The sequence below is a fragment of the Coenobita brevimanus genome, chromosome 106, assembly GCF_032717465.1.
Source record: "Coenobita brevimanus isolate Jiangsu-jjx chromosome 106, ASM3271746v2, whole genome shotgun sequence".
Taxonomy (NCBI): domain Eukaryota; kingdom Metazoa; phylum Arthropoda; class Malacostraca; order Decapoda; family Coenobitidae; genus Coenobita; species Coenobita brevimanus.
In genome coordinates, this window is record NC_137059.1 from 557,595 (window position 1) to 570,638 (window position 13,044).

Sequence of the window (13,044 nt, forward strand, 5' to 3'; positions counted from 1 at the left end):
GGCATTTTATATGGATTTTAATGTTTGATGACTACTTCTGTTTTATTCATTATACTGCTATGTGTGTTTTTTATCCTTAGTCTGCTTTTACTCATTGTACAGCAGCAATGACCTCTACTGTTATGCTGCTAGGGTCTTTTTAACATAATCAATTCACTTTAAATGCAATGATACAGAGTGGAGTACAATCCTGTATTCTATTATAAACAATTTTATTCAGCTGAGTGAGCAACAGGTGCCATAGTGAGATCATCTCCTCATCCAACCTCTATGCAACGATATACAGTACAATATGCCACATAATCCATAGGGTCAATTTTCCCTCACCTATGCTGTACCCAGAATGGTGGCCAGGATCACAGTGGCTACCTCTATTATAAGACTGGCCACCCAGTGTTTTCAAGAGAATACCCCCAGACACCATTCAACAGTTCTCTTTGGAATATCTCATAATTACACTTCACCGCCCCTTATAATGTATTTTTTTTTTTTTTTACACCGTAGCTACGCCACTATCTCACAACCCTTCACCTGTACTATGAAATCTCTGTTTTACACATACCTTACACAACTTCATCTATCTATTTTGCCTGCACCTTATTTTCACCCCCCCTCCCCCAGGGATCCACACCTTCAAAGACCCAACATACATGATTAAAAAACTACCTATATAACTTTCCTCGCCCCATCCTAGGGTGGGAAAGGAGGTCCGGATGATGATGATGATGATGATGATGATGATGATGATATAACTTTCCCATCTTTAAATCCTGAAACAGCTGATGAACTATTTGAAAAAGTTCTTGTCACTTTTCATTATTGTACATGCTTGCTATTATCATCAGACCCTCGTAAAGTGAAAAGTTTACACAACATGTTAATTAAACACCACTCAGAGTCATTTACCTCATGATGAAAATGTGAAAAATGTTTTTTATCATGCATACACTGTCTGGCATAACTACAATCTAGTATTCTCATCTTGTATACTGTCTGCCACACCTACAGTCTATAATTCAGATCTCTCTACACCCTCATCCCACAGACATTCTCGGCCACTCCCGCAATCTATCATTCTCATCTTGTACAATGCTTATCCCACCTACAATCTATAATTATCATCCCACCACACCCCAGCTATCCCCCATCTAAGCTTTGTACAGCAACTAAATACTAAGACAGCCGATGTCCTTTACGATGATGACCTCCGAGTCATCGCTGGAGGTGGGATCGTCTTGGGTTTGACCGTTGTTCTGGCGTTTGCGATCCAGCGCTTGCTGCTTCCTCAGTTGCTTCTTGAGTTCCTTCCGTTTTGTGTTAGAGATGTGCTGCAGAGGAAAAGACACGAATTTATCATTATCATCATCTATACCTCTTTTCCTACCTAAGGATGATGTTAAAAAACACGGAGAAAGGGTCACTGTTAACAAAGTCCCCATGAGCGTTACTAAGCTTTTCCACGATAATCATCCAGACCTCTTTTTCCAACCCTAGGGTGGGGTGAGGCAGGGTTCAAAGAGAAAGAAAACACTACCAGTAATAGATGAATAAACTAACCCAAAAGTCTGCCCAAATAAATGTGAACCCTGACTTCACCCCACAGTCATAAACAGAGAAAGCCATAATGCCCTATAGATAGTCTGTTTTCATATGACCAAAAAGGGCTACTCGCTCTACTTAAATACAAGTTCTGGTTGCATAATATTTGATACACCTTAGTTATGAGGTAGGACTGAGTCTCCATGGTTACTACTAAAATCAACACACCAATCTGACTACACTTAGCTATCAAAATAAAACAATAAATTAATAAATAACGCATCAATCCTTAACCCGTTAACTGCTCATGGTGGTTTTTTGGAGGTGTCTGTGGTGCGCAGACATAGGGGTAAAAATGAAATTTCCCAAAAGGCCAAATTTTGTCTTAGGAATTGAGAGAACACATGCCAAAGTATATAGTAATGAAATATTAGCTCAATATTTACCTTGGTAAAGCCATGGATGAACATCAAAGTGTCTGATTCCCTACTGGAATGTATAGTTTTCGTTTTCTTTTTCGGTTTCGGTTTTGAAGGCTCAAACATGCTTGCATGAGTCGGCCTTGGACACCAAGGCACTATATTTGAAAGTCACCCGTGCAGCCAGGGCTGTATTGAGCAGTCGCACTCGGAACAGCCCAGGCTGTATAGAGCAGTTAATGGGTTAGATGCACTTGAATTCACCACCAACTGAGCTGCAAGGGGTTAGCAATCTTTGTCAAGTTAAAAGAAACAGAGTATAGTGGCTTACTTGCTGTACTTTGAGACGCTGCTGTATCTTCTCCTGTTGGGTCTTCCTCTGGTAGCTGGGGTGTATAGCAGCCTGTGGGTGTGGGTGCGGGTGTGAGGGAGCAGCTGCATTATCACCAAAGAGCCGTGTCCCAGTTCCGTTAGGGCTCCACAGACCCCCACTGCTGCCTGCTGTTGTCTGCTGGTGCTCCCCTAGAAACCATCACATTTGTCACTGACACAAGTTAGCTTAGCCTACATTCGGTTACAGTAGATTCAATTTGGTTAACACATTTTAAGTACTCATCATTTTCATTTTTATCACCTTCAGTCTTCCCATAATTAGTAGCAGATGTAGCCCCAGGTTAATCTGAATGTAAATCCAGTGCAGGTTGAAGATGCCCTTTTCCTGCAGATCATCATTCTTCTTTTGGGGGGATAGGAAGGAGCTGAAAGATGTTTGCATAACCAGCAGATGGATGTGAAGACATTCATCTCAAATACCACTGGTAAGCAAAGGATACTACCCACTATCCTTGTTTCTTTTCCTCCTACCCCCCTCAACCTTCTCTCTCCATCTCCAACATCAGTCCACAGCCAAACTTAAACTACTGTATTTCCTTTCCTTCTCTAACCTTACCCACCACCTGTCCACAACGGTCAACTTACTAATTTCCTCCACTTCAGATGTCTATCAAGCCATCTATGGTCAGACACCTTAATCCCAAAAGAAGTAGCCACAAATGAATTGTCTCCATGTCACCCTGTCCTCCACCATCAGGCTGTCCTCTCCCCAACTCAAACCCCCTCTCTCATAGTGCTAGTCTGTAATGCTTCTGTTTTTGTCTCCAACTTTCATTTACCAATCAACTTTTTTTCCATCACCACTTGCCATCTACCAATCAATTATTTCTTTTTTGCATCCCTCTTCCGTATACCAAGCAACTCCTTGTATTTCTAAGTCTACTTGCCCATTTATCAATCAACTCTTTTTGTATCCTCCCTCCAACTATCCATTAACTTGCCCACCTCTGCACTGATGGATGATAAAATTGATGATTCCCTCAGTGGCCTCTTGGACATCAAAGTCATGTGCCTGGAGGTATTTGCGTACAAGGTGAAGGTCTCGGCACCCAGTCTGCTCCATCACTATCTGTTCCGCCTTCGTGGGACTCTCTTTCACAGGCTCCCGGCAGTCATCTGAACCTGTTATGTCCTCTCAATCCCAGTATATTTCTTGACATTCACTTTCTGTATCTATTCTTAATAAATACTCCCAATTCTCATTTCTGTAACGCCATGTCATTACCACCTTCTTCATCATCATTCTGACCTGTATTGCCACTTAGAACATAAAACATGCATCACTGGACTGAATGAGTCAACTAAGAGCTCAGTGTACCCACCTCTGTGCTGAAGTATGATAAAATTAATGATGGCTTCGGTGGCCTGCTGTACATCAAAATCATGAGCCTCGAGGTGCTTGCGGATCAGGTGGAGGTCTCGGCACCCTGTCTGCTCCATCACCATATGTTCAGCCTTAGATGGGGCCTCGTACACTGGCTCAGAGCTGTCACCGACCAGCTGATAATAACATAAACCTTCAAAGTCAAAATGCTTGGCTCCAAAGGCTTTACAGAAAATAGAAGGTTTTGGAATATACAGGTGGTCCCCTACTTACAAATGAGTTACACTCTGAGAAACTGCTTGGAAGTCAATTTTTCTGGTTAAGTAAAAAATGTATTTAACCCATGGATCACGAGCCACAGCTCAAGCTGTGCTGGCCGCGCATCACCGTAAACAACTAGACCCCTACACAAACTACACATGGCGCTATGTAACGATGGAGAGAGAGAGTTTTTTTTTTCTTTTTGCCACATGATGCCCTAGATGTTTATCTTCAAGTTTATAATACAGTAAACAAATTTTTTTTTTCCATTTTTTCACTACGCCCGTACATAAACTTACACATGGCCCTATGCAAAGATGGAGAGAGATTTTTTCTTTTCACCAGATGATGTCCTGGATGTCTATCTTCAAGTTTACAAAAAAAAAAAAAAAAAAAAAAATCCTTCGTTTTTTGCACACCACAAGGTGGGATAAAAAAGGGTAATTGCGCAATCCACAGGTTAACACACCTAACCAACTGAACATCATAACCCAGCCATGCCTACCTTTAAAGTGCTTAGAACACTTACATTACCCTACAGCTGGGCCAAATCATTAACACAAAGCCTGTCTGATGATAAAGTTTTAAATATCTCATGTTATTTATTGAATACTGTACTGAGATTCTCGACGGCGAAAGTCCAAATTCACGTGCAATGGCCATTATGAACCTGACGCCTTCATGCTCGGCAGTTATATTGAGTTTCATCTAAAGAGAAATTACATTCCACTTCTTTTTCATACCAGCAGCAGGAGAGACAGATGGATGCACAGAACACAAAACAGATACAGGGGGTTATCCAAAAAAAAAACTATGGCAACACTGAACACTGCAGAGCATTGAAGCATCGACTGCTTACAATAACGACTGTTCAGGCAGACTGGGACTGGGCTTGCTGCCGCTGCATCATACCACATATTGCTAGCCCGGGAAAAGATCAAAATTCAAATTTTGAAGTACAGTTTCTACATTTGTAAAGCTGAAAAATCGTAGGCTGATTGTTCATAAGTGGGGGACCACCTATACAGTCATACTGACAACTAATGAGAAATTCATGTAATAAATAGCCTATTGTAGCATTACCAGTGAATATACTTTGGTACCATGTTTTAGTAATTTATTATCTGTTCAAATGTAGATACACACAGACAAACACACAAAAAACTAAGCTTTCATACATGCATTGTTTGCGTGTGGCCAAGTGGCATAAGCACCCCGACTGCATGACAAACTATTAGGAAATGGTGGTTTTCATATATTGCATGTCTGGATTTGAGTTTTTACTGTATTAATGTTTAACCTTTTGATTCTTAAAAGCCTCAGTTCTTCTTCTAAAAAAAACTCACTAGGATAGTGGTGAAAACCTCAAAAATAATGCAGAATTATCAATTCATAACTAGCACTGGTTCAAGACAGTGGCAAAAACTCAACCCTATAATCCTGCATCATTTTCAGGAAAACAGTTGAGCTGTTTCTTAAATGGCTCCACAGAGAAACAATGCATTATGGATATACATAACTTACTAAACCCTTCAGTCTGATGCTACCTCTAGACAAGTTCAGTTAGCTTTGGGATGAACATGTGCTTTGAAAAGGTTAATGAGGACTGTATATAACCTCTCCAGTTTGATAAGTCTCACCAAAGCAAAATAAAACTGTCTGCAGGTGAAGGAATAAATGAAAAAAAATATGCCACAGGCCTGAAGGCATTACATAATCTAGGTGCTGCATAAATAATGGATAGTAAAGCAATAGAATGCTCCCTTACCGCTCTAGGCTCCTCATCATCGTCCCAGTAGTCCCCAGTGCAGTCCCCATCAGCTGCCCACGATCCGTATTCCTCATCCCCATCCCAGCACCCGTCCTCCGCCCCAGCCCCCATGTTCTTCTTCTTGTTCTTCTTTTTCTCCTTGACGGCAGTGGAGGAGCCAGGGAGAGACTCTTGTACTGTTAACTTAATGCTTGCTGGGGATGCTGTGGAGTCACCGATTCTCCTGACGCTGTTGTAGTGGTCCCCATTGTGGTAGGATATGTGTAGTTCAGGCATACCACTCTTTTTTGTTTCACTGCCACTGATCTGAAAAGTTTGGGAAACAGAAGGTGTAACTCTAGGATATGTACAGTTCAAGAATCCCACTCTTCTTTGTTTTACTATACATGGTTTTTCAAATGACAAAGACCCATAACCCCTTTTCAGTTTAGCTGATGGCCGTGTTGTCAAACTGGAGGATAAATTTGACTAGTAACTAAGAAGACTCATTCCTACCTCATAATTTAGGCTTATCAGATTTCAAGTACCCACAACTTACTGCATGTATTCATTATCAGTTCCATAAGGCGAAAATTGGCTATAGTTTGCCAACACAGAATGCATAAATAACATACAGTATATGAGAATATCAACATGCTATAGCTATACAAAAACAAACTGGTCAGAAGAACATGCCTCAATCCCATATTTTCTTTTCTATTTTATTTTTCCCATCTCCAGATGGTTTTATTATTATTAGGAGAGCTTTTAAACTGGGTTGGCTATAACTTTAATTAAAACCTTCAGTATTAAAGCTCTTTCCTAAGATGAATAAAACTGTTTGCAGACAGAAAAAAAATACGAAAATACAGGTTTGGGTACAATGGAACTAACCTGCCACAGAGGAGCGTTGAGCTGGTGTATAACGACGACCACTTGGTGTAGCCGAGCAAATGCCACGATGCAGTCATTGCCGGCATATGTCCCAAGTTCGGCAAGGTTGCTCACTGCCAAAGAAATGTTTGTGATATATTATGGATCATGGTATAAAATTTCTAATAGTACAGTATAACCAAGTAAATGAATAGGAGAAAGTGAAGTGTAGAAGCTGATGAAGCTATGGAAATGACCAGGGATCAAATTAGTTGGCTGGGCTGACTGTGATTTTTGGCAGGTGTGAAAACCTGTGAAAAGAAGCCATGATTCCAATCCATCATCATCCAATCCTATGTTACCCCATGAGGAACGTAGCAGCCCAGGGCTAGGCAAGTTGGTCCTGACATTTAAGATGAGAGTGACCAGTCTCACTCATCCCTGAGTGGCATTACATGAGCAATAAACCCCAACCATCCCTTGGATATAAACCTTCACCAGCTCAATCTGACTGGAGCGCAATAATTACCCACTAAACCACCAGGCGCCAAAATTTGGCTATATGGTTACCACCAAGCGTAGTAAATGGTTTCCTGGTGTACAAAAAATCATATGGCAGATGTGTGAATTATTGTAAGGCTCATTTCACTGAGTATAATGCTGATAAGCCTACACTAGCTCCCCACTTCTGTACTTTCTCTTTCCTCGTCCTTGGATCCTATCTCACCCTATCCTTTGATGGGAAAAGAAAGTCAGAATGATGGTGACAATGATGATGATGACATCCAACACCACTGCACAACTGTTAAGCTACAGAAAGGTCATAACATACAGGAACTCCTGGGAGTCTCACAAAATAAATATGGTATATCACATGACAACTGGTTAAGCAAACTCACGGTGCCTCTCGAAGGGTACATCATCTTCTACAAATGGCTCAAAGTCGTTGCGGTGCTGCCTCATGTATGCCACCACATCCTGACGGTGCTTCTGGTGGGTGTTGGGGGTACCATCCAATTGGTCTCCCAGTGCACGGAATAAACAGTTCCTGTAGGGGAATTGACGTAGTGGTTATTATGATCTAAGTACAGATATAACTACCAGTACTGAAAATTGAATTGTGCATATGTTACACAAGGGAATACTTTATCAGTGTGCAATTTGTATGTAATAGGTACTGAAGAGGGACACCAAAAGCTCCACAAACTGGGTAGAGTCCTTCAACAATGATAACCCTATCCCTCGAAGGAGGATTGTGGACTGCTGGAGAACAACTTCAGCCTGTGGTCCACAGGGTTCACATTCAAGATAAACCTGGGACTACAACTATTACTACTACTAGCTACTTCATACCCATCTCCTGGAATGAGCCTAAGTGTCAGCCCCATGGCCACCAACTGCTGCTTGAGGGACACGAAGTTCGGATCCTGTGCACCCTGGCCAGCGTTGGCAGCCTTCCTCGCTGCACGCTGAGCATTGCGGATAGCACGCTCTTCCCTTTTTCGCGCCATCTATGGAAGTAATGCAAGAAAATCAAGTTATCCTCCCTGTCACATTAACTTGGCCCAGTTCTCTGTCCTTTTGTGGCTTATTTCAAGTAGCTCAGTAACAAAATAAGACACTATAACAGCTCTACATACCTTACATGACAACTTTTCAATACTAACATTTTCTGTCTATCTAGCCTATGTATCTATTGTCAGAAGCATTGATCACGTAAGTGGTGACCACAAACAAACTTCCTCTACACTGTTCTATCCACTGCCATTTGGCTGCCCTCCCTCCCAATTTACATACCCCTCTCTCACATAGCCGTATCTCTCCACTCCATCCCTCCTTCTCATCCTTGGTCTCTTCCACCTCCTGTCTCCCTGTGCCTTACTCACATACATTCTTCTTGAGTGTCTCATTCTTCATCCTCTCCACATGGCCAAACTGAGATGTGGGCACCATCCAGCCCTCTTAAGTTACCAGAAGAGGCTGGATGACTCCATCACTGATGCCTGTCCAGAATGCAACACAGAACCCCATACTATTAGGAACATTTCGGAAGACTGCATTGTACACAATCACCTACGCCAACAACACAACATTCACTCCTTGAGAGCTCTGTGGAAAAGCCTGGTCTCAGCCGTGGACATCCGTAAGGACTTGGGGCTGTTTGGCCAGACTGCCTAGGGAACAACAGCTACTACTACTACTACTACCATCCTGAAGTATTTCTCCTAAAACTCTCAATCACATCTACATCAACAAAACAATGCTTCTTTACCTCTTCATTTGTCTGTTTGTCTCTCCACACAAGAGTTTAGGTGTTCAAACAATATTCTAAACACTTACCGGTGCCATTAACTGTATTGAAAACATTATTATGAATCTTAACAGTCATCAATACAAGTACAATACTGTACTTTTTCATGGGGTTACCATACAACATATCACTTGTTTATGACAAAACACAGTCAGTATTCTTTTCAAATGCACATTATGACCCTCGCACATACCAGGTATTCTTGGGTCATCTGAGTTATACAGTTCATTTCAGATACCGATATCACCAAAAACCTGAACTTTCCACAATACAGTATCTTTCATGCAATACGAGGTGTCTGATATCATCTGTCCTTACACAGTGAATGCATATTTCAAGACAAAGTTTATTTGTTGACAATGTTTTTCTCAAAGTTGTTATGAATCAACTTTCCAAAATACTTCATTTTCCAAAAACCCTTTTGCACCAAGCATTTTGAATTTGAGAGTTTTTACTGTAAACCTGCATGTACAGTACCGGGTGGAGTATTTTTTAATCGCATGTACACAATGTTTCTTAACTCCGAAACTATGGTACTGTATTTTAATTTCTCACCTTTCTAATGGTCCACAAAAAACACCAGTTTATCAAATTTATCTTAAGCCTGCTTTACTCCTTTGATAAGATTGGGAACATGATAAAGTATAATTGTGCCTAAAGTATGTCAAATATCTTTCATAGTTTAACTTACACAGGTAGTACTATAACCCTTGCCATGCTGCAGATCTTAGCCTATATGAGGCACAATGAAGGTGAGCATTGGCGAAGCTGCAAGCCTCATATGAGATGCATTTTAACATTGGTTATACAAAAAAAAGAAAAAACAGAAAAAAAAATACACAGGAGATGAAAACTACACCACATCATAATGAACCAGCCCAGCAGGGGTTAAATTATGTTCCAGGTTTTGTACCATGATGTAAAAATATCAGTATGCAATTTCATTTTCATCTGACAACCAAGTTTTTCTCCTACATTTAGGTTCATCTGAGAATACATCTATGTTCATTTGAATGTTTTCTCCTTAATTTGGGCATTTACTGAGGTTCATATGGTTCAAAGGTAATTATACAGGTTTGTTTGGGTTTTATTATTTTTAATCCTTTGTCTGGATATTTATTTAGGTACATTTGGGCTCTTCTTCATCTGACAATCTATTAAGGCTCATCTACATGTTTCCTCCATTTGGAAATTTATTGAGAATCATCTGGGTGCTTTCTCCTTCAGTTGGGTTCTCATTTAGGATTGTTTGTTTATTCTTCTTCATTAGGGTTCTTCTCAGTCATAAATAAAAGTCTATCTATCTATTGCTATACACCTTAATCCCGTAAGGGGTGTCTACAAACAAATCGCTTTCATGTCGCCCTGTCCCCTGCCACTTCACCACCACCCTCCCCCCAGCTCACACCCCCCTCTCTCATAAACGTAAACAAAAGTACCAGGTTGTGTTAAAAGAACATATTCCTCTCCCTTTCAAGAAAGTATAAAGCAGTTGCCAAAAAAAAAAAACTTTCTGGAGAGTAAGTTGCAGTTTACAGATTAACTAAAAACATATATACTGTTGATTTTTGGAAAAAGTAATACTTGTCATGCATTAAGTGTGAAGACAGTAGACATTGATGCTGTGGGAAATAATGCTTACTGGTGTCTTTGTTCATGCACTTGTTAGTTTTGTTGAGTACATATTCACAAAACAATTATTAAATTACACTTTCCCCGCCTTATGTCTTTATTAAATACAAATATCATTTAGCAACCTGGAAATGTTACCTCACTGAAACTTACCCATACCACAGTTCATCTCAATTTTTGGGAATACTTGTACAATTGTTCTCTATTTCCACACAATGAACTGAACTAAAACCGTAAAACTTCCCATCCACAGCCATTAGAAAAAGATTTCTCGGTTTTCCTCGAGTTATTTTTACTCCATCATCAATGACCTTTACAACGTCTCCATGGTCTCAAAACTGCAGGAATCTCATTTACTCACCTATTTCAGGATAATTACGGCGTCTAGTTGATAGCCTGACGGAATTAGAGGGCCACACACTCCTGCAGGCAAGGCAGTGGTGGAGTTTCCTCTTATTCACCCACGAAGAACCACGGACATCAGCTGACGGAGGCCCAGTGGGTTCGTATACCAATTTAATGGCCACTCCTCTACTCCACCCCTTATTTCCAGTCTTCTTCGTTCATGACACACTTGATGAACACTTTATGGTACTCTAGCTCGAAGAAGGAAGGGGTAAAATTGGTAAACTTTCACTCGAGGGCCAGACAATTGCACCAGGGTCGAACTTGCACAATGTGAGGTTCATAAACAGGAAGTGACGTAATGCATGTAAACATAATCCCCATGTCCGCCCCAATATTTGGCAAAAAATATATACTTGTATATATATACGGACGTCAAGTTTCCAATATCAAATAATAACAGGAATATCTCAAAGCTATACATTTGATTATATAAATGCTACATTTGAGCTAATCTTCATGTCCGTTCTGGTATTTTCCCAGAGAGAATAATAGTGGCTTCTCCAAGGCATGTTACATACAGTGTCTTCTTAGAATAATCTGTAACTTGTATTATGCAATTGATTTACAGGTATACAGGATAATCTTCATGTCCGTCCCAGTGTTTTGCTGAAAAACATATTTTTAGTACCTAAGTTCACCACAGTGTGAGTGTGATATACAAAAGCCACGATCGGCTGGGGTTGGTGGCGCTACCCTGCCCTGAAGTCAGCTACTTGGCGGCTTGGGGTGAGGATAGCTGCTGGCCAAAGAACTACACTGCTTCTTATGTTCACTCTACTTGATTATTCGAAATGTTTCCCTCCCTCATTTTCATAATAATAAATACACCATCTCGCTAATGATGGGTGGGAGACAGACACAGGTTAGAGCTTGAATTATCTTCCTTAACGTTTCGGACGACACAGAATCCGTCTTAGAGAAAATAGAGAGAAAATAAGGACCGGAAGCTGCGACCTGTGCTTTCTCACTCAACATTTCCACTTGTTGCAATTGACTAACTGCCTACTTCTGATGACCATTACTTATTTATTCCTGCTACCTCCATACGTCCTTATTAAATTCTAGGGAGGATCTAATTTAGTCTTACAGGTCAAATTAAGTCAATATTTGACCTACCCAGTGCGATAAACTCTCCTGAGGCGAATAAACTCGTCTGGAGGTAACAAAAATAAAAAGGAAAATCACCGAAACGAAGGCAATATAGCCGAACTTCCTGTAATAACATTTAGAAATCAAGATCACAAAAAAATCAAAGGACCAACAAGCACAGCGAAACTTCCAGCAAGAACACTAAGAAATCAAGAAAACAGAGAAATCAAGAGTACAAACAGGGACCACAGAGACTACCGAATTTCATGTAAGAACACAAATTAAGGCATGGATAAGCAAGAAAATGTTGGACCCGGAAAACTCTGGAAAACGATAGGGAGGTTGCATGAGTTTGGCGTGCATTATTCCAAGGTACATAAAAACAATATAGTTTTGTTCAGAGTAAATTGCATTGCAGTGAGTGAACGCTGTCACGTTATTTTTGTTGCACTCAGCTGAATAATATTGTCTGCTATGTACAAAATCCCTCTCTCTCTCTCTCTCTCTCTCTCTCTCTCTCTCTCTCTCTCTCTCATGTAGCCTACAGTACAGTGGCGTAGCTCTCGACACATGGGAGGACAAGGTAGGGCCAAGTCCCTCCCCCTCCTGCCTTTTTTTGTATGGGGGGGAGGCACAATGCAGCACATTGTTTACAGGGCAAGAAATGGCTCTGCAGTGTTATCAACCAAAATTGGTGGACCATACTTAAACCCCATAATACATGAGTTATACTTCAGCCCCGTAATACTTGAGTTATACTTAGCCCCATAACACTTGCGTTATATATTTCACAGCCTCATAATACTTGAGTTATACTTCAACCCATAATACTTGAGTTATACTTACAACAGCCAGTATCATGAAACAATGGTTATACGAATTTCATATGCCTAACTCTTGCTAGTTGTTAAATTTAGGAGCTCTCACAATGAACATATAAACAAATGAAAATGATGGGAAACGGAAGGGATGAATAGTGGTACATATGGCAAGAGTGTAACTGGAGAAGTGGCACCAATGGGACTGTTGTCGTCAGTCAGCTGAC

At 40.7% G+C, this 13,044-nt stretch overlaps 1 protein-coding gene across 1 annotated transcript; it reads right to left on the reverse strand.

Moving 5' to 3' along the window:
* Positions 1 to 229: 229 nt before the first annotated feature.
* Positions 230 to 8,070, reverse strand: LOC145416535 (OTU domain-containing protein 3-like). Its single transcript, XM_080285502.1, has 7 exons — positions 7,913 to 8,070; positions 7,459 to 7,607; positions 6,581 to 6,693; positions 5,705 to 6,013; positions 3,674 to 3,851; positions 2,290 to 2,480; positions 230 to 1,328 (listed from the first exon to the last, which is right to left on the reverse strand). Exons 1-7 carry the CDS (start codon positions 8,068 to 8,070, stop codon positions 1,167 to 1,169), a joined length of 1,260 nt encoding a protein of 419 aa, XP_080141628.1. The 3' UTR covers positions 230 to 1,166.
* Between the last annotated feature and the right edge of the window lie 4,974 nt (positions 8,071 to 13,044).

Excerpts from the sequence above, each read along its gene's own strand:
- LOC145416535 (XM_080285502.1), bottom strand. The coding sequence starts at position 8,070 with ATGGCGCGAAAAAGGGAAGAGCGTGCTATCCGCAATGCTCAGCGTGCA. Across the intron at positions 7,608-7,912 it reads AGGCTCATTCCAGGAGATGG|GAACTGTTTATTCCGTGCAC; the intron begins GTATGAAGTAGC and ends ATTCCCCTACAG. Across the intron at positions 3,852-5,704 it reads ATGATGAGGAGCCTAGAGCG|CTGGTCGGTGACAGCTCTGA; the intron begins GTAAGGGAGCAT and ends TGTTATTATCAG.